Source organism: Mobula hypostoma, chromosome 27 (genome assembly GCF_963921235.1).
Source record: "Mobula hypostoma chromosome 27, sMobHyp1.1, whole genome shotgun sequence".
Classification (NCBI taxonomy): Eukaryota; Metazoa; Chordata; class Chondrichthyes; order Myliobatiformes; family Myliobatidae; genus Mobula; species Mobula hypostoma.
The window spans coordinates 34,910,006-34,934,578 of record NC_086123.1 but is presented as its reverse complement, the minus strand read 5'-3'; the positions used below and the strand labels follow the sequence as shown (position 1 = coordinate 34,934,578).

The window sequence follows — 24,573 nt, the reverse complement described above, 5'->3', positions numbered from 1 at the left end:
CAACATCAATCCCAATCTCATCCAACATCAACCCCAATCGCACGCAACATCAATCTCAATCTCACCTAAATTCAACCCCAATCTCACCCAATGTCAACTGCAATCTCACCCAAACTCAACCACAATATCATCCAACCTCAACCCCAATATCAACCTCAATTTCATCCTACTCAACTCCAATCTCACCCAACGTCAACCCCAATCTTACCCAATGTCAATCCTAATCTCACCCTGTCAGCCTCAATCTCACACAATGTTGATCCCAGTCTCACCAAATGTCAACAACAATCTCACCCAACATCAATCCCCATCTCCCCCAACGACAACCCCAATCTCACCCAATGTCAACCCCAATCTCACCCAATGTCAACCCCAATCTCACCCAACATCAACTCCAATCTCACTCAACATTAATCCCAATTTCACTTAATATCAACCCCAATCTCAACCAACATCAATCTTGATCTCACCCAACATCAAGCCCAATCTCACCCAACATCAACTCCAATCTCACTCAATGTCAATCCCAATTTCACTCAATATCAACCCCAATCTCAACCAACATCAATCTTGATCTCACCCAACATCAATCCCAATCTCACCCAATGTGATTCTCCATCTCACCCAACATCAAGCCCAATCTCACCCAACGTCAACCCCAATCTCGTCCAACTTCAACCCCAATCTCACCCAAAGTCAACCCCAATCTCATCCAACGTCAACCCCCATTTCATCCCACACAACCCCAATCTCACCCAATGTCAATCCCAACCTCCACCCAACGTTAATCCTCAATCTCATCCAATTTCAAATCCAATCAAACCAAGTGTCAATCCCAATCTAACCCAATGGCAACACCAATCTCATCAAATGTCATTCCCAATCTTACTCAATGTCAATCCCAATCTCACACAACGTGAAACCCAATCTCACCTAATGTCAATCCCAATCTCACCCAGCATTAACCCCAATCTCACCCAGCATTAACCCCAATCTCACCCAAAATCAACTCCAATCTCATCCAATTTCAACTCCCATCAAACCCAGTGTCAATATCAATCTAACTCAACGTCACCCCCAATCTCATCAAATGTCATTCCCAATCTTATCCAATGTCAATCCCAATCTCATCTAATATCAATCCCAATCTCATCTAATGTCAATCCCAATCTCGTCCAACATCAACCCCAATCTCACCCAACGTTATTCCCAATCTCACCCAACGTCAACCCCAATCTCATGCAATGTCAACCCCAATCTCACGCAACATCAAGCCTAATTTCATCCTACTTAACTCCAATCTCACCAAATATCAACCCCAATCTCATCCATCGTCAAACCCAATCTCAGTAAACGTCAATCCGAATTTTACCCAATGTCAATCCTAATCTCACCCTATGTCAACCTCAATCACACACAATATTGATCCCAGTCTCACCCAATGTCACCAACAATCTCACTCAACATCAATCCCAATTTCACTGAATATCAACCCCAATCTCAGCCAACATCAATCCTGATCTCACCCAACATCAATCCCAATCTCACCCAATGTGAATCTCTATCTCACCCAACATCAAGCCCAATTTCATCCCACTTAACCCCAATCTCACATAACGTCAACCCCAGTCTCACCAAATGCAAATGGCAATCTCATCCAACGTTAACTCTAATTTTATCCCACTTAGCCCCAATCTCACCCAAAGTCAATCTCAATTTTACCCAACTTTATTCCCAATCTCACCCAATATCAATCCCAATCTCATCCAACATCAATCCCAATATCACCCAGTGTCAATCCGAATCTCACCCTAAGTGTATCCCAATCTCACCAACGTCAATTCCAATCTCACCCAACATTATTCCCAATCTCATCCAACGTCAATCCCTATCTCATCCAACAACAATTCCCCAATTTCACCCAACATCAATTCTATCTATTACCGATTTTGGCTTTATGCTACCCATGCCACACTGCAGACAGTTAAATTGCCACCGCATAATCTGATGATTTTGGCTTCCGTGCCCTCTTTTTTGAACTTCTTTAGCACCCACTGGAGCTTAAGTGATATGTCAGTTTATGCATCAACATTCCTTGTGGCTTCCAAACTTTGACATTATCATCAAAGCGTAACCGATCTGTGATTTAGGGCTGTAATTCTGTGTTCAAGAATGGACAATAAACATATTTATTTTAGGCAAAGTACATATATGTTTTGTCTAAAATAAGAAGAAATGTCTCAAAAAATTGTTCCCTTTTTTCGAACAGCAGCACAAGTTAATAATTATCCCTGGGAATTCAAGAAAATAACAGCCTGTGGCATGCTGCAGTGTAATTTGTTAAAGCTCCCCAGTTTAATGAAATTTTACAATTTTGACTTGTTTTGTATCTTCCTGATTGAGTGGTTTGATGTTCCAAGTATGCTATAGCACAGTATTCTGTAGATTCCTAGGTGATGTGAACTGCATGCGTAATTGGGGATTTGAGCTAAATATACACTGGATTAATGTTACCCCACAATTTTTAAATTTATTTTATGGGATGTGGCTCGACCACATTTACTGCCCATCCGTAAAAGCTCTTCAAAAGATGATGATAGACCACCTCCACAATCTAGGATGAATGTCATTTTAATTCTCCTTCCATCTTGCACGCTGATCTGTCGATCCTCAGCCTTCTCCAGTGTTATGGAGAGGCCAATCACAAATTGGAAGAACAAAATCTGAGATTCCACTTGGGTAGCTTGTCAATGGTATAGTCATTGAATTTTCCAATTTCAGGAAACACACACACCCCGGTATGTTTCTCCTACCCACACACTCACCAGTCCACCTAGAATTTCTTCTCCCTTTGTTCAACTCTCCTATGATCTCCCTTTCTGGTTCCACCTACCACCTCCAAGCCCCTTGTTGAACAACTCACTCGTGCTGCCATACACTGGCAATTTTTCCTCTCCTACACCCCCCCTCAAGTCTTGAGGCAGGAACCATAGCCCTCCATACCCCTACTAATCACGCTTCTATTCAAACTTCTCTTAAATGTTGAAATCATGCTCACATGTTCTGCTTGCATTGGCAGCTCATTCCACGCTCTCATGACTCTCTGAGTAAATAAGTTTTCCCTCATGTTCCCCTAAACATTTCATCTTTCACCCTTAACCCATGACTTCTAATTGTAGTCCCACCCACCCTGTGAAAAAAGCCTGCTTGCATTTACCCTATCTATACCCCTCATAATATTGTATACCTCTATCAATTCTCCTCTCAATCTTCCATGTTCCAAGGAATAAAGTCCTGATCTATTCAATCTTTCCTTGTAACTCAGGTCATCTTGTCCTGGCAACATCCTTGTAAATTTTCTCTGTACTCTTTCAACCTTGTTTACATTTTTACTGTAGGTAGGTGACCAAAACTGCACACAATACTCCAAATTAGGCCTCATCAATGTCTTAAACTACAATATCAGCATAACATCCCATCTCCTGTAATCATATACATCTATTGTCTCCACAAATGCAGCTTGACCTACTGAGTTCTTCCAGAATCTTTTTTCCTTTGTTTCAGACTAAAATATCTGCAGTCCCTTTAATTGTTTTCACTTAAGGGGAGGAGAAGATGGCAGCACGACACAGCGCGCGCAGCTGCTCCGAAATGATATCGTATTTGTAGGTAGGATGCATGCACAATCCTGATTTGATGAAGGCAGACGTCAGAAGTTCGGAGGAACATCTGGAGAAACTTCTGAAATGCCCGCTTCACTGCCGCTGCTACTGTGCGATCGAGAATCTCCAAAGGGGAAGGCCCCAAATCCTCGGCTTTGCCTATTGCCTGTTGCCAGGACCGGAGTCGAAGCGCTCGGCAAAGATGGTGCTCGGTGCATCGGTGTCGGAGGGCTGGTCGGGAGGCTCGAAGTTTTTGGACGGACTCAAGAGTCGGCTGTGGTCGGGTGCTTCCAGGGTGCTGCATTGGCAAGTTTGCGGCGCTGGAAGCCCATGGCAGGGAGAGTTTTTCTTCTTTCTCTGTCTGCGTGAGATGATGGGGCTTTCGAGAGACTTTGAGACTTTTTTTTACCGTGCCCATAGTCTGTTCTTATTAAATCATGGTATTTCTTTGCACTGTTGTAACTGTATGTTATAATTATGTGGTCTTTGTCAGTTTTTCAGTCTTGTTTGTCTTGTGTTTCTGTGATATCATTCTGGAGGAACATTGTATCATTTCTTAATGCATGCATTACTAAATGACAATAAAAGAGGACTGCGTGTCCTCATAATCTAATCTAAAAATCTATATCTAAGTATTGAAGGTATCACTACAGTGTTAACAGGTGGGGACTACCAGAGCTTTCAGATGGTGGCAATGAAGGTCAGGATGTCAATCATGTGTAGCAATCGCAAATTCCTTTTCAAGTGTTTGTTTACAATATTCCCGAAACATTGCTTTCCTTCCAGCCATGTGCTACGGGTGTAATGAATTTGTAAACAGGTTCTTTTACTAAAAAAGGAATTCATAATCTCCACCCAGCCATCTTTTTAGGAGAAAAGGGGAACTTCTCTCCTAAATTATCTTGCCTTGCATAAAATTGTCCTCAGGAACAAATCTTCTTGGGAATTGCCTTTAAGTGGTAAGAAGGGGAGCATCAGAGTAGGTTCTCTGAGCTGTTACGGTTATGAACTTCTCACAGTGATTATAGTTTCACCTTACCTCGAAATTCCTCATCTGTTAGACGTTTCTTCTGACTCAGTAGAAAGACAAGCAGCCCATCCATTTCAGCAACGGATCCCTGCGACACAGTGTCGAACAGAAGCGCCCTGTTAAAGACCTTCACAACTGCAGGTGGTTCAGGTGCAGGAGCTTTTACCTTTGGGCTGTTTTTACTAGGACAAAATGGAAAAGGCATGATGAGGTTGAGATTTGGATTGAGGTGATTCATTTGCATTTAACAGAGTACTCAATTCCTCAATCACTTCAACCCCTTTCACAGAAGTTTGTGCAGATTCTGCATGTCATCTAAAAGTTTGACGAACTTTCGTAGATGCGCAGTGGAGAGTATCCTGACTGGTTGCATCACAGCCTGGTATGAAAACACCAACGCCCAAGAAGAAAACACGTACGAAAAACAGTGGGTGCAGCAGTTCATCGCAGGTAAAGCCCTTCCCACCCTGTAGTACATCTATACGGAGCACTGTCACAGGAAGACAGCATCCATCATCAGGTAACCCCCCCCATCTAGCTGATACCGTTGGGAAGGAGGTCACACAACACCAGGTTCAGGAACAGTTATTACTCTTTAAACCTCAGCTTCTGAAAGTCATGGATAACTTCACTCGCCTCATCACTGAACTGATTCCACAATCTACGAACTCACTTTCAATGACTCTACAGCTCATGTTCTCAGTGCTATTAACTAATCTGTGTGTTTGTATTTGCACTTAGTGTCTTATTTTGCTAAATGCTTGTTTGTCAGTCACAGTGAGTAGTTTCTCATTGATCCTATTGTATTTTTTTCTTCTACTGTGAATGCCTGCAAGAAAATTAATGGTGACATATGCATACTTCGATAATAAATTTACTTTGAGCTTTGATCTACTGCTGAGGTTAATTCCAGTGCAGGCAATGGTGGGGAGAATACAGTTGCCTCACTGTCTACTGGCCAGGGAGCAGGAAGTAGGAAGTTTAGCCAGTGTTCTTCCTTTGATCACTATGCTGTATTATCCTTGTACAAAATCATGCTTATTTTATATTTATTTAGGCCCTTCCAGTCCAAAGTACTTAGGCTGCTCAACTACACCCATTAACCACTGACCCTTACGTCTTTGAAAGGTGTGAGAAAGGAAGTAAGCTGACCAAGCTAGGGTTGTTCTGTTTGAAGAGAAGGAAGACAAAAAGATGCCCTAGTAGAGCTGTACAAGATGATAAGAGACGTAGAGAGAATGGACAGCCAGGGACATTTTCACAGGGTGGAAATGAGCAATACAGAGAGACATACTTTTAAGGTGATTAGAGGAAAGTATAGGGGGGAATGTCAGAGGTTAGCTTTTTACACAAGGAGTTGTGGGTATGTGGAACGTGCTGCCAGGGCTGGTGGAAGAGGGGTACATTAGGGACATTTAAGAGACTCTTAGATAGGCACATGCATGATAGAAAAATAAAGGGTTATGTTGGAGGGAAAAGTTAGATTGATCTTAGAGTGGATTAAAAGGTTGACACAACATCATGGACCAAAGGGCCTGTACTGAGTTGTAATGTTCCATGTCCTATAAAACAGGAGGAAACCTACAAGGTCAAGGGAAGAACATACTAACACTGTTCCCTCGAAGCTGCACAGATACACAGCCACACATTAAATGAAATGCTCCTGTGCACATAGTCTTTGTTGTCATACAGCAGGAACTTTCTTTTATATAATAATTTATGAAATTATGCTAATATAATTTTGAAATCTATGTTAATATAATTGTGAAATACCCCACAGTTAATTTTGTACTAATGAATATAATTAATAAATTTTCTAAATAATAAACATACCATAACCTTTACTTTGAAGCACTTTAGAGCTTTAACGTGATTACATTGTCATTGTTTCAAGTTACAACACAGTTACAAATTGTAACAATAAACACAGAATGGAAGCCAGTAGCTCATTGTTAATAAAGTGCCAGCCTGCTGAACACCAAAGCCATCTAGTCAAAACATATTACTTTTGTCATTGTGCCTGTCAGTTGTTTTGACTGCCTGACATTGTTTACTTGTGTTGTGAGTTGTGGTTTGTGTTTGTTTGATGCGCATAATAGAAAAAAAATTAAAATTCTGCGCAGTTTTCAGGCCCTGGTTAGAACAGGCCGTTCTTTGTGATATGGTGTATCTAAGGAGCAACTATATAAACATGAGGGGAAATGTAAAAGCGGGTTAACATTCAGGTTAGATGAAGGTGGGTGGGAGGAGGTTTGTGATCTACATATAATCGTAAAATTGGAAAATGGTCAGCAACAAGTTTCAGTTTAACTTTAAGTCATAAACTGGGAACACCAGTCTCACATGAACAGCAACACCTGAGTATACTGGATAGCAACCATCACATTTTAAATTTTCTCATTTTGGCTCAAGCAACACTTTCAGAGGAGGAGGAAAGAAATGCCATTCAATGAGCCCTAGGTTGTGAGCAGAATTATTCGACCCTCGCTCTTCTAGCTGAAGCTCATCATCGTTATGTGCCGTGTTGTATGACATGGACGATCAAGGTCTTTGACCATGATTGTTCTTGGCAAATTTTTCAACAGAAGTGGTTTGCCATTGCCTTCTTCTGGGCATTGTCTTTACAAGATGGGTGACCCCAGCCATTATCAATACTCTTCAGAGATTGTCTGCCTTGTGTCAGTGGTCACATAACCAGGACTTGTGATATGCACCAACTGCTCATACGACCATCCACCACCTGCTCCCATGGGTTCACGTGACCCTGATCGAGTGCTAAGCAGGTGCTACACCTTGCCCAAGGGTGACCTGCAGACCTGCATGTTAGTGGAGGGAAGGAGTACCTCCTTTGGTAGAGACGTATCTCTACCCCACCACCGGAGGCTACAGGAGCCTATTTACCTCGTATACCACAGGGCAGCTGTCTCCCCATCAGCAACAGCAGATGCTGATGGGGAGACAGGTACAAGTAGCTGTGGCCGACAAATGAATGTTGTTGAGAGTCTGAGGTCCTTCTGATTCCGAGCTTCAGTTGGCTGGAGGAAGGAGATTGGTACAAACATTGGGGTCTTTGGCGGGATGATGGAGCAATGTTTGGTTTTGTATTTCTTAATAATTAGTATATTATAATTTTGTTTAAAATAATATCTGCAGGTCACACATGAGCATTTTCATTCCAATTAACATAAAACATAGAAGTGTTGAATGTGGAGATATCAGAGCATAGAACATAGCACAGTACAGGCCATTCGGCCCACAATGTTATACCAACCTTTTGACCTACTCCAAAATCAATCTAACCCTTCCCTCCTACATAGCCCTCCAATTTTCTATCATCCATATGCCTATCTAAGAGTTTGTTAAATGCCCCTAATGTATCTATCTCTAGCAGGGCATTCCACGCATCTGCCACTCATCGTATAAAGAAACGACCTCTGACATTGTCCCACCCACTATACTTTCGTCCAATCACCTTAAAATGATGCCCCTCATATTTGTCATTTTTGCCCTGGAAAGGTCACTAGTTGTCTGCTCGATCTATGCCTCATATCATCTTCTACTCCTCTCTCAAGTCACCTCTCATCCTTCTTGTTTCCAAAGTAAAAACTAGTTTTAAATAACAAAATTCAAAATAATATTTAGAGGCTAAATTATAGGTTGTATTGATTTATTGACTGTTCTGAGATACAGTGAAAAGCTTGTCTTGCAACCTGTTCATAAAGATTAGATCATTACAGAAGGCGTTGAGGTAGAACAAGGCAAAACAGTAACATTGCAGAATCAAGTGTAAAAGATACTGAAAGATTGCAGAGGAAGTAAATAATCAGCTTCTGTTCCTAAACCAGTCTCTGTGTCTTTCGCTATTCCTCTCAAATCTTAAAAACCTCCCTCCCTAAATGAGCCTTTCTAGTTTTCTCCTTATAGTTGCCTGGTGTCAAATTTTGATTGTAAATAACTCCTTTAAAATGGTTTGAACCATTTTCCTATATTGACTGCACCATACAGGTCCTCTCTAGATTACAAACGCCTGTGTCGAGTACAGCCCACAGGTATAAGTGAGCGTTTGGGAGATCAGTGAGTTGGATTAGCCAACTACTGCAGGGCTGACCACAAGTCAAGACAAGAGCTCCTAGCCTGGGGCCCCTCGGTTAATGGCAGGGGTCCACGGCATAAAAGACGTTGGGAACCCTTGCTATAAGACATAGGAGCAGAATTATGCCATTCAATCCATCGAATCCATCCATTGTCCTGCCTTCTCCCGTAATCTTTGACGCCCTTACTAATCAAGAACCTATCAACCTCCGCTTTAAATATACTCAATGCCTTAGCCTTCATAGCTGTCTGCAGCAAAGAATTCCACAGATTCACCATCCTCTGGCTAAAAGAAATTCCTCCTCATCTCTGTTCTAAAAGGACATCCTTTTATCCTGAGACTGTATTCTCTGGTCCAAGACCCACTAATGGAGACATCCGCTCCTTCTCCACTCTACCTAGGCCTTTCAATATTCAATAAGTTTCAATGAGATCCCCACTCATTCTTCTAAACGCCAGTGAGTAAAGGCCCAGAGCCATCAAACGCTCCTCATATCTTAACCCTTTCGTTCCCAGCTGCAGGTTGTGTGGGAACCAGCTCAGGCTCACATCTCTGACGTGAGAACCATTCTGGCTTACGAACAGTTCCTCGGGGAGAAACCTCTGTTGTGACCCAGGGAGCTCCTGCATAAAGTTGTTTTTCAGTAACTGTCCCTGACCATTCCAAAAATAACTTTTGAAAACTTCATCATACAGGTGACTATTTTAAGGGAAGTGTTTTCAGAGATCTTTTGGAGGTTGTTCAGGAAATAATTGGTTCCAAACACAAAAATCTCCATATAAACCGGGTGAAAAATTAAAGCTGAACTCAAGCTGTGGTATTTGCACTGAGCATATTAAAATAAATAGTTGAATGAACTCATTAAAATAACAGCTGAAGAAAAGTTCCCCTTCATGAAGGAATTAACCTTTTATTATGAATGGCTCACTGGAGAAACCGAGCATCTGAAACATACTTTCACTAAGAACATGACAGTCACTCTCAATGCTTGAGTGTTTAAAATAGCTCAGAGGTGATGGGGAAGATCCGCCGTGTCAAAGAAAGCTTCCTGAGAATGAGGTCATCTGAAGCTGTCTCCGAGACCTGAGCCGTTACACCCTGTCCTGGCTAAAGTTGCAGACATAACAGATCCTTATTCACCATCCAAGGCGTTCAGCATGAAGCACAAACTCACTGAAGAACCTCTGTTCAGGTGCAACTTCATAACCACAAGTTCGGTGGGGGGGCTATTCCCGCACATAGCACAGCAGGAAAATGCCTCACTCTGTTGGTACCAAAGGACAAATATTCACTTCTAAACCACATGTGTGTGTGAGAGCAACATACTCAAACATCACCACACACAGGCGACATTCATCTGCAAGGCAACATTTTTCCCTCTTTTTTAAAGCCTGATCATGATATTTGGGGAAAAAAAGCCAAAAAGACATTTAGTGGGTTTCTGTGACCAGCATTCATTGATGTGAAGCCTCCGAAATGACTCCACATTCACTTCTGCGGGGGGGGAAAGTAAAATGAAGGCCTGAGATTGCTAAAATATTTTCTTGGAAAACACTCTGATGCCCTCTTCCCCTCCCACCAATGCACATAAACACACTATACTACAGACCCCCACATATGAGCCTTCGGGAAAATAAATATCAATAGCAATCTCACACACAGTGAGACAGATGAGAAAGAGCAGAGCACCATACACAAAACGCTGGAGGAACTCAGCAGGCCAGGCAGTGTCCATGGAAAAGAGTAAACAGTCGACGTTTCAGGCCGGGACCTTTCATCGGGAAGAATGACGAGGATTTGATGAAGGGTCTCGGCCTGGAACGTCGACTGTTTACTCTTTTCCATAGACGCTGCCTGGCCTGCTGAATTCCTCCAGCATCTTGTGTGTGGTGCTTGGATCTCCAGTATCTGAAGATTTTCTCATGTTTGAGAAAGAACAGAGGAGAATTTGGATCAAAAGATATAGGCTTTAAGAAGATATTTAGCAAGGAGCAGTATCTTGAGGAGCGAATTCTGGGAATTTGAGGAGGGAATTCAAGGAATTCTGTTTGGATGAAATGAAATGGGATACACCCAGGAATTAAGCATCTAACTTTTTGTATAAAATGCCAATTTATTTAATTACTTGAATTTAGTTTTGCCAGTGGCTGGTGCAGGACTTGAACTTACATCTCTGGATCAGTGGACCACAATGCTGGGCTACTATCCTGGTAGCTTAACTGCTTGGCTGCTGTATCCAATATTGGCTCCAAAACTGAACTGTTACTTTCTCAAGGGTGGCACGTTAGCATAGATTAGCATAAGGCTTTAGGGTTCGCTTCCCACCGCTGTTTCCCCAAGAACCTCTGAGTTCTTCAAATTCCTCCCACATTTCAAAGATATACGGTGAGGGTTAGTGAGTTATGGGCTGCCCCCAAATATCCTCACTGATATTTGATTGGATGTAAACAATACTTTTTACTGTGCGTTTCAATGTACTTGTGACAAATAAAGCTAATCTGCAATCAAATTTTCACAGTTTGAGATTTTCAGAGAGATTTTGAAAGGCAAAGTATCTAATTTTCTACCTTTCTGTTTCTGCCTTAAACCTATTTAAACCACAAGATATCTGAGCAGAATTAGGCCATTTGGCCCATCAAGTCTGCTCTACCATTTCATCATGGCTGATCCATTTTCCCTTTCAGCCCCAGTCTCCTGCCTTCTCCCCGTATCCCTTCATGCTCTGACCAAACCAACCTCTATCTTAAATATCTCCAATGACTTGGCCTCCACAGCTGCCTGCAGCAATGAATGCCACAGATTCACCACTCTCTTGCTAAGGAAATTCCTCTTCATCTCCATTCTAAATGGACGTCCCTCTATTCTGCGGCTGTGTCCTCTAATCTTAGAATCCCCCACCATAGGAAACATCCTTTCCATCTCCACCATGTTGAGGGTTTTCAACATTTGATAGGTTTCAGTGCAATAACCCCACCCCGCATTTGTCTGAATTCCAGTGAGTAGAGGTCGAGAGCCATCAAACACTCTTTTGTCAGCCTCACTCCCTCTTTCATATAATTTCACACTGAGTCCTATTTACTCTCTCCTTTAAATTATCCCCTGTCTGAGCCCTTCTGCTCTTGACTCTCATTATTGAAACAAATCCTGACGTCTCACTGGTAACAGAAGCATTTCCAGTCTCAGATTCCTCTGCTTCACTTTTATTAGTTTGCATTTTCAGCAACTTTGTGAGCAAGGTCGTTTGGAGTCGAAGACTGTGGAAGCAAGTCTGACTCGCCACATCGATATGAGTAGAAGAGCCACTGTTTCACCTCTCTAGAGTTCTGGGTTCAATCCCGATCTATGTTTTTTTTTCCCACATCCAAATGACATGGAGGTTGAGTGTTAATTGGACACCTTAAATGGTCCCTAGCACATAGCTGAGTGGAGGAATCAGCGTGGAGTTGATGGCTGGAAGGGACGGATAAATGGGTTTAGTACAAATGAGTTCTCAGTGGTTGGGGTGAATTCTGTGGGGAAAGGGTCTGTATCTGTACCGTATGAATCTATAACAGGAGCCACCACTACAAATTCTAGGCCCTTGTTTTAGTGTGTCAATCTCCAGCATTTAAAACCCAGAAGAAAAACACCTAAAGATGAAATATTTACCTCGGGATATGTATTTATATCCATGTAATAAATATTCTTGAACTTGCAAGACAGAATGCTTCTATTAGCCTCAAGATTTCTTATTGGTTCAACACTCCTTACTGTGGAAAAAAAGCTTACAGTCTTTGTGATGCTTCCGTAGCTCAGAATTGCTGGAAGAGCGACAGTAAATCCAAATGTTCTTCCACTTGAACTTCCACCTCTTTCCCACTGCAATTACCTGCCGCCCCAGACCATTTGCTGCCAGGACCTTCTCCCACCCCTTGAGTTTTTGAACTCTCCTCTAATCCGTACCCCAAACTGTGATACAGCTTTTCAAACGATGCATATGTCAATGTTGCTGCAAGTGAAATTTGTTCAAACCCAAACTGTAACTGAAATAAACTCTCAGCATTAAACTAGAAATCATCACAATTCTAAGGTTGGCGGTGTGGAAAGCGTAGGTGGTCGTCTTAGATAACAACGGGGCATTTCTAGGATGCAGAGCTGGGCTGAGAAGTGGCAGATGGAGTTCAATCTGGAAATCTGGAAATGTGTGCAGTGATACACTTTGGAAGATCGAACTTGTAGGTGCACTACAAGGTTAGAGGGAGGATTCCTCTCTGTGTGGAGGAACAGAGGGATCTTGGGGTGCACATCCATTAATCCATGGAAGTTGCCTCGCAAGTTGATAGGGTGGTTAAGGTGTATGGTGCGTTGGCCTCCATTAGTTGGGGCATCACGTTCAAGAGCCGAGAGGTAATGTTGCAGCTCTGTTAAACTGTGGTGAGACCACACTTGGAGTATTATGTTCAGTTCTGATTACAACACTGTGCAAAAGTCTAGATTTTTTATATGGGTTCAGATAATATGGACTCCACAGAGCTTGTTCTCAACATCATCAAGGCTGTCTGGGATTACCTGGAGAGACGGAAGCAAGCAAGATAACAGCAGCAAGTTCTCCAAAATGTTTGTAACAACCTAGTGGCCAATTTTCTTATAAAACTGCACCTGAGAGAATTGATACAGTTTTAAAGGGAAAGGGTGGTCACACCAAATATTGATATGGTTTCGTTTTTTTTACTGGTTACTGCTCGTTATAGTAAACTTTCTGAAATTTAGAAATTTTGTGTTTCATTATTTTTTAAAGCATCTTCACGTTACAATATTTTTTTACATGGTACCTAAGCCTTTTTCACAGAACTGTACCTCATTATAGGAAGGAGTGGAAGCTTTGGAGAGAGTGCAGAGGAGGTTTAGTAGTGAGCTGCCTGCGTTAGAGAGCATGTCTTATTTGGAAAATTGGAGCAAAGGAGGATGAGAGGTGACTTGACAGAGAAATATAGTTGATAGGAGGCATAAATCGAGTGCCCAGCCAGAGACTTTACCCCAGAGCAGCAAGAGCTAAAGTGAGAGGATATAATTTTAAGACGATTGGAGGAAAGTACACAGGGAACGTCAGAGTTAGTTTTTTTTTACACAGAGAGTGCTAGGTGCATGAAACATGCTGGCAGGAGAGGTGGTAGAAGCAAGTACCTGAGGGATATGTAAAAAAGTCTTGTGTAAAAAAAACACACAGATGAAAGAAAAATGGAGGGTCATGTGGTTAGATTGATCTTGTAGTCGATTAAAAAGTTAGCACTGTTATGTTTTGTCACTCCCAAACATTAAACTAATTCAAAGGAAAGCAAGAGAGGTGGAAAATAAGTCATGTACTTTGTTTTTTATTTTAAGTGAGGTGCAAACATATCACGTGGCAGTGTGGTAACGTAGAGAATTGACATACTCATACATATAACCCGCTATGAATTAATTATCCAAACAAACAGGAATGCTTAATAAACCAATATATTTATGTGTATGTATACTGTAATTGATTTACTTATTTATTATTATTATTATTTTTCTCTTCTATATTATGTATTGCATTGAACTGCTGCTGCTAAGTTAACAACTTTCATGTCACATGCCGGTGATAATAAACCTGATTCTGATTCTGATATACAATTATACTCAAATATTACTGAAATATTAAATACACAACGAGCATGACATTGTGAACCAAAGGTCTGTACTGGAATGTAGTTTTCTATGTTTTCCATCTTCTACGTTCTCTCTTGTTTACAGTCATATCAGAATCTATCTGAACTCACTCATTTTAAGTCGATACAGTATAAATAAAGGAATATTGTATCTCGTTAACATAGAAGCTAGAAGGTGGAAGGTACAAGAGCCTCAGGACTTGCACCATCAGCTTCAAGAACAGTTACTACCCCTCAACCATCAGGCTCTTGAACAAAAGGGGATAACTACACTCACTTGCCCATCCATTGAGAGGTTCCCACAATCAATGATCTCACTTTAACGGCTCTTTATCTCATGATCTCATGTTCTTGTTATTTACTGGTATTTATTCCCATTTGCATTTGCACAGTTTGTTGTCTTCTGCACTCTGGTTGATCTTCCATTGATCCTGTTACTGTGCTGGATCGGGAAGAGGAGCTGCTGCTATGAATCTCCTTCTTTACTGGGTACTGATTAGTTCTGCTTGGCGTCTCTCCTCCAGGTTGTTGTGGGTGCTTCTAACCAAGGCTCGCCAGCCGCTCCAGTCTTGCGCACTCTGTTCTAGCTGTTTTGGTACAAGCCCAGCATGAGCAACGTTAGCTCTCACACAGTCTTTCAACATCTACCCTGATTCCTCATGCCCAGCAAAAGCTGCTTGAGGATTCAGGAATCCTTTATTTAATGCAGACAAGCGTGAGGTTTTGCACTTCAGTAGGCCAGCCAGGGTAGGTCTTACACAGTGAACGTTAGGGCACTGCGGAGTGCGGTTCTGGGAACACAAGTCCATCATTCATTGAAAATGGTGTCACAGGTAGACAGGGTCATACAGAACACTTCTGGCACATTGGCCTTCATATCTAAATGTGCTGAATACAGGAGATGGGATGGTATGTTGAAGCTGTATTAGACGTTGGTGAGGCCTAATTTGGAGTATTGTGTGCAGTTTTGGTCACCGACCTACGGGAAGATGTAAATAAAATTGAAAGAGTATAGAGAAAATTTACAAGAATGTTGCCGGGTCTGGAGGACCTGAGTTATAAGGAAAGATTGAATAGCTCAGGACTTTATTCCTTGGAACACAGAAGGTTGCGAGGAGATTTGATAGAGGTATACAAAATTATGGGGGGGATAGATAGAGTAAATGCAAGCAGGCTTTTTTCCACTGGGGTTGTCTGGAACTACAACCAGAGGTCATGGGTTAAGGGTGCAGACATCCCACCTCTCCCGGAAGTTCCGGGAGTCTCCCGCATATTAATAGTGGCTCCCTGATGCCCGCAAATTATATATAATGTCCCGGAAATTGATTTTTTTGAGAGAGAGCGAGAGAGAACGCGTGAGAGAGAGACCGCGCATGCGAGTGAGTGAGAATGAGAAAGCAAGCGCGAGACAGCGAGAGAGAGAGAGCGAGAGAGCGAGCGCGAGTGAGAGCGACCACGAGCGAGAGAGAGCGCGCGCGCGATAGAGAGTGAGAGCAAGAGCAAGAGAGTTTCAAAAAAAGTCAGAGTGGCAGAGTGTTCCAAAAAAAGAAAATATAAAACGTACGTCGCCCCAGACTACACTAAAGTGTACCCCTGCCTAATAGGGGTCAAAATAATGACAGTGTTGCTCGCTGCACTGTTTGCAACAGTGACTTTTCTGTTGCTCATGGTGGGTTAAGACTGTAAAAGGCATCTTGAGGTGAGTTTAACAGGTGTCATTCGTTCATTAGCATAGCTAACATTATTTAAACTAGCTGGCTCGCTGCTAAGGAGCTACTCTATTGCAGACATCCCACCTCTCCCGGAAGTTCCAGGAGTCTCCCACAAATTGATGGTGCTACCTCCCTGAAATGAGTTTTTGCAGGGTGGGATGTCTGTGCATGTCAGCTCAATTTGAATGTTTAAGGGAGGTTTGGATTGGTACATAGATGGTACGGTTTTGAAGGGCTAAGGTCCCGGTGCAGGTCAATAGGAGTAAACAGTTTAAATGGTTCAGCATGGACTAGATGGGCCAAAGTGCCTGTTTCTGTTCTGTACTCTGTGATAAGCCCTGACCACAGAAACTGTACTTTTACAATCATGGCCTCAACACTCATGGTTCCTGCCCTGTCGAGGACCTCTAGGTTTACGACTCGGTCCTGCCAATTACTTAGTAATCTCAGTGTAATTGTCGTCCCAATAGGTGGCATATTCGGAAAGTGTGCAATCCTCCAATACTGCACTAAACTGTCAGCCAGCATCACATTCCTGAGAAGCTTGGAGCCATTACCCAACCCACAGTTAAGGTGCCAACAGGATAGTAACCACTCATTTCATCTCCAAGTCTAGTTACTTGCTCAGTCTCATTCTAACAGTGCAGCAAATCTTGTTAAAATTGAGCTCAGCTTTCAATACACCAACTGAGAAATTTGTCAAAGCATGTACAGTCCAGAAAGCAAAGCCAAAGGTCTATGTCTACGGCATAGCGAGTCCAGAGTTGGAAGCCTGAAGGCCAAAAACCAAAGCTAGAGGCCTGAAGGAGTCATGAGGGACCAGGTCACCAGGGTCAGAGGTCGATGATTCTGGAAGTCAAGACCCAAAGGTCAAACCCGTGATTGACGAGTCCTGAGATGCAGTCCAAAGTTGGAGGTCTGATGTCTGTGAGTCTGAGAGTCTGGGGCCAAGGACTGGAGGCCTGGCGGTGGCCTGTCCTGGGGTCGGAGGCTCGGAGGTGGCCTGTCCTGGGATTAGAGGCCCGGAGGTGGCCTGTCCTGGGATTGGAGGCCCGGAAGTGGCCTGTCCTGGGATTGGAGCCCCGAAGGCAGCCTGTACTGGGATTGGAGGCCCGGAGGTGGACTGTCCTGGGGTTGGAGACCTGGAGGCAGCCTGTCCAGGGTAGAAGGGAGTGTCAAAGGGGCTTGTTTTGCTGTTGTTGTCTTCTTGTTGTTTTTTTTTTTTTGCTTGGGTTGAATATTGTGAGCATGTTATGTTGGCATTGGAATGTGTAGCACCCTCCCCAGCACATCCTTGGGTGTTAACGCAAATGATGCATTTCTCTGTAATTTTTGATGTACACGTGACAGTAAGTCTGAATTATAATGCAGATGCAATGTAATAGTGCACAGAGGTGAACTTCAGGCACAAATTGAATAAATAAATAACGTATTTCAATTTGTTTAAGCTTGTCAGCTATCCGATTATCAACCTGTTGAGCCTGCAGCTGCTGGAACTTTCCCAATCTGTTTGTCTCAACGTTTCTCCTTACGGATGTACGCACTTACACAACAACAGTGCCCAGTCACAGTAGACCCACGGGTAGCACAGGATGAGCTCACCAATACTCTCCGATATCTGGGATGTTTGAAATCTGGACCCCCCACCACCACAAGCAAAATTCAGCCCAGAAACTACTTTCAACCAGGCCATGAACGCTCTGAAATAGCAAAAAAGTAAACACTGTATGCATTTGCATAATCTTTTTAATCACTGCTAGAAATCCTAAATAACTTTTAACATCTGCCGGACGACGCTGAGGACGTTCTACGAGTCTGTGGTGGCCAGTGCGATCATGTTTGCTGTTGCGTGCTGGGGCAGCAGGCTGAGGGTAGCAGACACCAACAGAATCAACAAACTCATTCATAAGGCCAGTGATGTTGTGGGGATGGAACTGGACTCTCTCACGGTGGTGTCTGAAAAGAGGATGCTGTCTAAGTTGCATGCCATCTTGGACAATGTTTCCCATCCACTACATAATGTACTGGGTGGGCACAGGAGTACATTCAACCAGAGACTCATTCCTCCGAGATGCAGCACAGAGCGTCATAGGAAGTCATTCCTGCCTGTGGCCATCAAACTTTACAACTCCTCCCTTGGAGGGTCAGACACCCTGAGCCAATAGGCTGGTCCTGGACTTATTTCATAATTTACTGGCATAATTTACATATTACTATTTAACTATTTATGGTTTTATTACTATTTATTATTTATGGTGCAACTGTAACAAAAACCAATTTCCCCCGGGATCAATAAAGTATGACTATGACCATGACTATGACTATGGATTGTTGAAACATGACCACTGTTGAAATTCTGGGGAATATCACAGCTGATGAGATGAGTAATTCGATAATCAGATGCTGATTAGACCACTTTTGGAATACTGTACGCAGTTCTAGTCACCACGTTACAGAAAGAATACAGGAGGCTTCGAAGAGTGTGCAGAAGAGGTTCTTAATCAGTGGCGGGGTGAATTAGGGAAGCGTACTTATAGGAGTACAGCAACATTACTGCACTGTCTACTGTTTTAGTCTCCTTGCTTCAGAAAGGTATAAACATAAACATCATGGGAGGAGGAGAAGACGGCGGCGCAACGCAACGCGTGTGGCCACTCCGGTGGTGATGTCTGTTATTTGTCAAGTAGGGGACCGTGCACAATTCTGATTTGATGGAGACAGACGTGAGAGTACGGATGAACATCTGGAGAAACTTCTGAAATGCCCACTTCGCTGCCGCTGCTACTGTGTGGTCCGGAATCTCCGGAGGAGAAGTTCACGAATCCTCGGCTTTGCTTGTTTCGGCGGCCGGGCAAGGTCAAAGGAGCTCGGGAGGCTGTATCGGAGGGGCTGGTCGGAGGCTCGAAGTTTTCGGATGGCCGGACTCAAGAGTCGGCTGTGGTCGGGTGCTTCCAATGCATCGGCAAGTTGTCGGTGCCTGGAGGTTTATGGCAGGGAGTTTCTCCCTTTTGCCACCTGCTATCAGGGACTCGGGAGTCAATCGGGACTTTGAGACTTTTTTTTACTGTGCCCATGGTCTGTTCTTTATCAAATTATGGTATTGTTTTGCACTGCTGTAAGTATATGTTATAATTATGTGGTTCTGTCAGTGTTAGTCTTTGGTTTGTCCTGTTTTCTGTGATATCACTCTGGAGGAACATTGTATCACTTCTTAATGCATGCATGCATTTCTAAATGACAATAAACGAGGACTGAGTGTTCTCATAATCTAACATAAGAAGCAGTTGACAGGTTGATTGCCAGCTTGAAGAGAAAGAGTTAAGGAAGTTCAGCCTATATTGTTTGGAGTTTCGAAGATTGAGGGAGATAACCTTATTTAACTGTATAAATGGTTTGATGGGGAAGAATTTCCTTAGCCAGAGAGTGGTGAATCACCAATTCTTCTACCCATGTCGATGTGACGAGTCAGACTTGCTACTATGGTCTTCGACTCCAAACAATCTTGCTCACAAAGTTGCTGAAAATTCCACCACTCACCTACATGCTAGGGACAATTTAAGGCACCCAATTAACACTCAACCTCCACACACGAGGAAATCTGCAGATGCTGGAATTTTAAGCAACACACATCAAAGTTGCTGGTGAACGCAGCAGGCCAGGCAGCATCTCTAGGAAGAGGTACAGTCAACGTTTCAGGCCGAGACTCTTCGTCTGGACTAACTGAAGGAAGAGTTAGTAAGAGATTTGAAAGTGGGAGGGGGAGGGGGAGATCCAAAATGATAGGAGAAGACAGGAGGGGGACGGATGGAGCCAAGAGCTGGACAGGTGATTGGCAAAAAGGATATGAGAGGATCATGGGACAGGAGGTCTGGGGAGAAAGAAACGGGGAGGGGGAAGCCCAGAGGATGGGCAAGGAGTATAGTGAGAGGGACAGAGGGAGAAAAAGGAGAGAGGAAAAAAAAATTAATAATTAATAAATAAATAAATAAATAAATAAATAAATAACAGATGGGGTGCGAGGGGGAGGTGGGGCATTAGCGGAAGTTTGAGAAGTCAATGTTCATGCCATCAGGTTGGAGGCTACCCAGACAGAATATAAGGTGTTGTTCCTCCAACCTGAGTGTGGCTTCATCTTGACAGTAGAGGAGGTCGTGGATAGACATATCAGAATGGGAATGGGATGTGGAATTAAAATGTGTGGCCACTGGGAGATCCTGCTTTCTCTGGCAGACAGAACATAGGTGTTCAGCAAAACGGTCTCCCAGCCTGCATCCGGTTTCTCCAATATATAGAAGGCCACGTCGGGAGCACCGGACGCAGTATATCACCCCAGCCGACTCACAGGTGAAGTGTCACCTCACCTGGAAGGACTGTCTGGGGCCCTGAATGGTGGTAAGGGAGGATGTGTAAGGGCATGTGTAGCACTTGTTCCGCTTACACGGATAAGTGCTGGGAGGGAAATCAGTGGGAAGGAATGGGGGGAACGAATGGACAAGGGAGTCACGTAGGGAGCGATCCCTGTGGAAAGCAGAGAGGTGGGGGAGGGAAAGATGTGCTTAGTGGTGGGATCCCGTTGGAGGTGACGGAAATTACGGAGAATTATATGTTGGACCCAGAGGCTGGTGGGGTGGTAGGTGAGGACAAGGGGAACCCTATTCCTAGTGAGGTGGTGGGAGGATGGGGTAAGAGCAGATGTGCGTGAAATGGGGGAGATGCATTTGAGAGCAGAGTTGATGGTGGAGAAAGGGAAGCCCCTTTCTTTAAAAAAGGAGGACATCTCCTTCGTCCTGGAATGAAAAGCCTCATCCTGAGAGCAGATGCGGTGGAGACAGAGGAATTGCGAGAAGGGGATGGCATTTTTGTAAGAGACAGAGTGGGAAGAGGAATAGTCCAGATAGCTGTTAGAGTCCGTAGGCTTAAAGTAGACATCAGTAGATAAGCTGTCTCCAGAGACAGAGACAGAAAGATCTAGAAAGGGGAGGGAGGTGTCGGAAATGGACCAGGTAAACTTGAGGGCAGGGTGAAAGTTGGAGGCAAAGTTAATGAAGTCAACAGTTATTAATTTTTTTCTCTCTCTCCTTTTTCTCCCTCTGTCCCGCTCACTATACTCCTTGCCCATCCTCTGGGCTTCCCCTCTCCCCCTTTTCTTTCTCCCTAGGCCTCCTGTCCCATGATCCTCTCGTATCCCCTTTTGCCTATCACCTGTCCAGCTCTTGGCTCCATCCCTCCCCCTCCTGTCTTCTCCTATCATTTTGGATCTCCCCCTCCCCCTCCAACTTTCAAATCCCTTACTCACTCTTCCTTCAGTTGGTCCTGACGAAGGGTCTCGGCCTGAAACGTCGACTGTACCTCTTCCTAGAGATGCTGCCTGGCCTGCTGCGTTCACCAGCAACTTTTATGTCTGTTGCTCAACCTCCATGTCATTTGGATGTGGGAAAAAAAAAACATGGTGTACTTTTGGGAATCCCACATGGTTGCAGGGAGACAGTGCGAACTCCATACAGAGAGCACCTGAGATCGGGATTGAACCTAGAACTCTAGAGAGGTGAAACAGTGGCTCTTCTATTCATGTCGATGTGATGAGTCAGACTTGCTTCCACAGTCTTCGACTCCAAACGACCTTGCTCACAAAGTTGCTGAAAATGCAAACTAATAAAAGTGAAGCAGAGGAATCTGAGACTGGAAATTCTTCTGTTACCAGTGAGACGTCAGGATTTGTTTCAATAATGAGAGTCAAGAGCAAATAGGACTCAGTGTGAAATTATATGAAAGAGGGGGTGAGGCTGACAAAGGAGTGTTTGATGGCTCTCGACCTCTACTCACTGGAATTCAGACAATGGGGGTTATCACATTGAAACCTATCAAATGTTGAAAACCTCAACAGAGTGGATGTGGAGAAGATGTTTCCTATGGTGGGAGAGTCTAAGACCAGAGGACACAGCCGCAGAATTGAGGGGTGTACTTTTAGAATGGAGATAAGGAGGAATTTCTTTGGCCAGAGAGTGGTGAATCTGTGGAATTTGTTGCTACAGGTGGCTGTGGGGGCCAAGTCATTGGATATAGTTAAGGCAGAAGTTGATAAATTCTTGATTAGTCAGGGCATGAATAGATATGGGGAGAAGGCAGGAAACTGGGTCCGAGAGGGAAATTGTATCAGCCATGATGAAATGTCAGAGCAGACTTGATGGGCTGAATGGACTAAATCTGCTCCAATATCTTTTGGTCTTTTGGCCTCATATAAAATTCTGGCAATATAAATGTTGAGGGAATGGAGGAACATAGTGATTGTCCGCATAGTTTCAGAATACTGCCCACAGCATACATAACCTCGCCTCTCCCCAGCACTGTTTTGTTTTAAATAGTTTTGAATCAGCCTGCACAATCCTAATCCACCCTCTGCAATGCAAGAGAACAGACCGCGTCTTGCACTACCATGACCTTCCCTTTTGTTTTGTAATCATATCTTGCAATTGCACCATGTTTTTTTCACTGTGTGGTGTAATTTTATGTATAATTTATACTCTCTGAGGCTCTCTCTTGGACCCAGCATATCGATGCAGTTACCAAGACGGCAGAACAGCAGCGATGTTTCATTTGGAGTTCGAGGGGAACTGGTTTGTCACCAAAGACACTCACAAATTCCTACAGATCTACCATGGAGAGCATTCTAACTGGCTCCACCACCATCTAGTATGGTTGTCGGGGGTGCGGTGTATAGGATTGAAATAAGCTGCAGAAGATTGTGAACTCAGGGGCACTAGGCTCTGCAGTCTCCAGAACATCTTCAAGGAGCGTTGCCTCCAAAAGGTGCCATCCATCACTGAGGACCTCCAGCACCCAGGACATGCCCTCTTCTCATTGCTACCATCAGATGGGAGATACAGAAGCCTGAAGGCACACACTCAATGATTCAGGAACAGCTTCTTCCCCTCTGCCATCCGATTTCTGATTTTTTTTGTTGGCCACAGTTTCGCTACTGGTGAGTTTATCATTGTACTGTAGCTCACCGTACTTGTGCGTGTGACAGTAAAACTGACCAGACTTGAATAAGGAGTTACCCCAACAGATGGAGCTGACGAGTAATTCCTTCCCATTGAGCATTATGAACCTTCTTGAATACCCCAGCCCAGAGGGATGTGGAAAATAAATCATCAGATACATTTGATGCAAGACCATAAGACATAGCAGCAGAATTAGGCCATTCAGCCCATCGAGTCTGCTCCACCATTCCATCACGGCTGATCCCGGATCCCACTCAACCCCATACACCTGCATTCTAACTACATCCTTCGATGCCCTGACCGATCAGGAAACAACCAACTTCTGCCTTAAATATACGCACAGACTTGGCTTCCACCGCAGTCTGTGGCAGAGCATTCCACAGATTTACTACTTCCTGGCTAAAAAAAAAATCCTCCTTACAGATCAGCCATGATCTTATTAAATGGCGGAGAGGCTTGACTGGCCAGATGGCCGACTCTTGCTCCTATTTCTGATGTTATGTTCTCCATGCCTCTATTCTAAAGGGCTGTGCCTTCTAGTTCTGGATACCCCAACCACAGGAAACATCCTCTCCACATTCACTCTATTTAGTCCTTTCAACATTCGGTAGGTTTCAATGAGATCCCCACACATTCTTCTAAATTCCAGTGAGTACAGGCCCAAAGCTGCCAAGTGCTCCTCATATGTTAACCCCTTCATTCCCAGAATCATCCTTGTAAACCTCCTCCGGACTCTTTTCAATGACAACACATCCTTTCTGAATATGGTGCCCAAAACTGCTGACAATATTCCAAGTGCAGCCAGAATAGTGTCTTATAAAGCCTCAGCATTATCTCCCGGTTATATTCTGTCCCCTTGAAATAAATGCCAACATTGCATTTGTCTTCTTTCCCACAGATGCATCCAGTGAATTAACCTTCTAGGAGTCTTGCACAAGGACTCCAGAGTCCCTCTGCACCTCTGATGTTTGAAACTTCTCCCCATTTAGATAATAGTCCGCACTATTGTTCCTTTTACCAAAATGCATTATCATACATTTCCCAGCACTGTTCCATTTGCCATTTTTTTGCCCAATCTTCCAAATTGTCTAAGTCCTGCTGCAATTGCATTGCTTCCTCAGCACTACCTACCCCTCCACATGTCTTCGTATCATCTACAAACTTTGCCACAAAGCCATCAATTCCATTATCTAAATCATTGACAAACAATCTGAAAAGTAGCAGTCCCAATACTGACCCCTGAGGAACACCACTGGCAACCAACCAGAAAAGGCCTCCTTTATTCCCATTTGCTGCCTCCTGCCTCTCAGCTATTCCTCTATCCATGCCAGTACCTTTCCTGCAACGCCATAGGATTTTAACTTGTTAAACAGCCTTATGTGTGGCACCTTATCAGATGCCTTCTG

General features: G+C 43.6%; 1 protein-coding gene across 1 annotated transcript in view; it reads right to left on the bottom strand.

Moving 5' to 3' along the window:
* The window catches only part of trpv4 (transient receptor potential cation channel, subfamily V, member 4), a 149,508-nt gene that overhangs the window by 87,513 nt on the left and 37,422 nt on the right, over window positions 1-24,573 (bottom strand). The window contains exon 3 of the mRNA XM_063034220.1: window positions 4,702-4,874. Within this exon, the coding sequence (XP_062890290.1) occupies window positions 4,702-4,874 (173 nt within the window). The remainder of the gene's footprint in view (window positions 1-4,701; window positions 4,875-24,573) is intronic.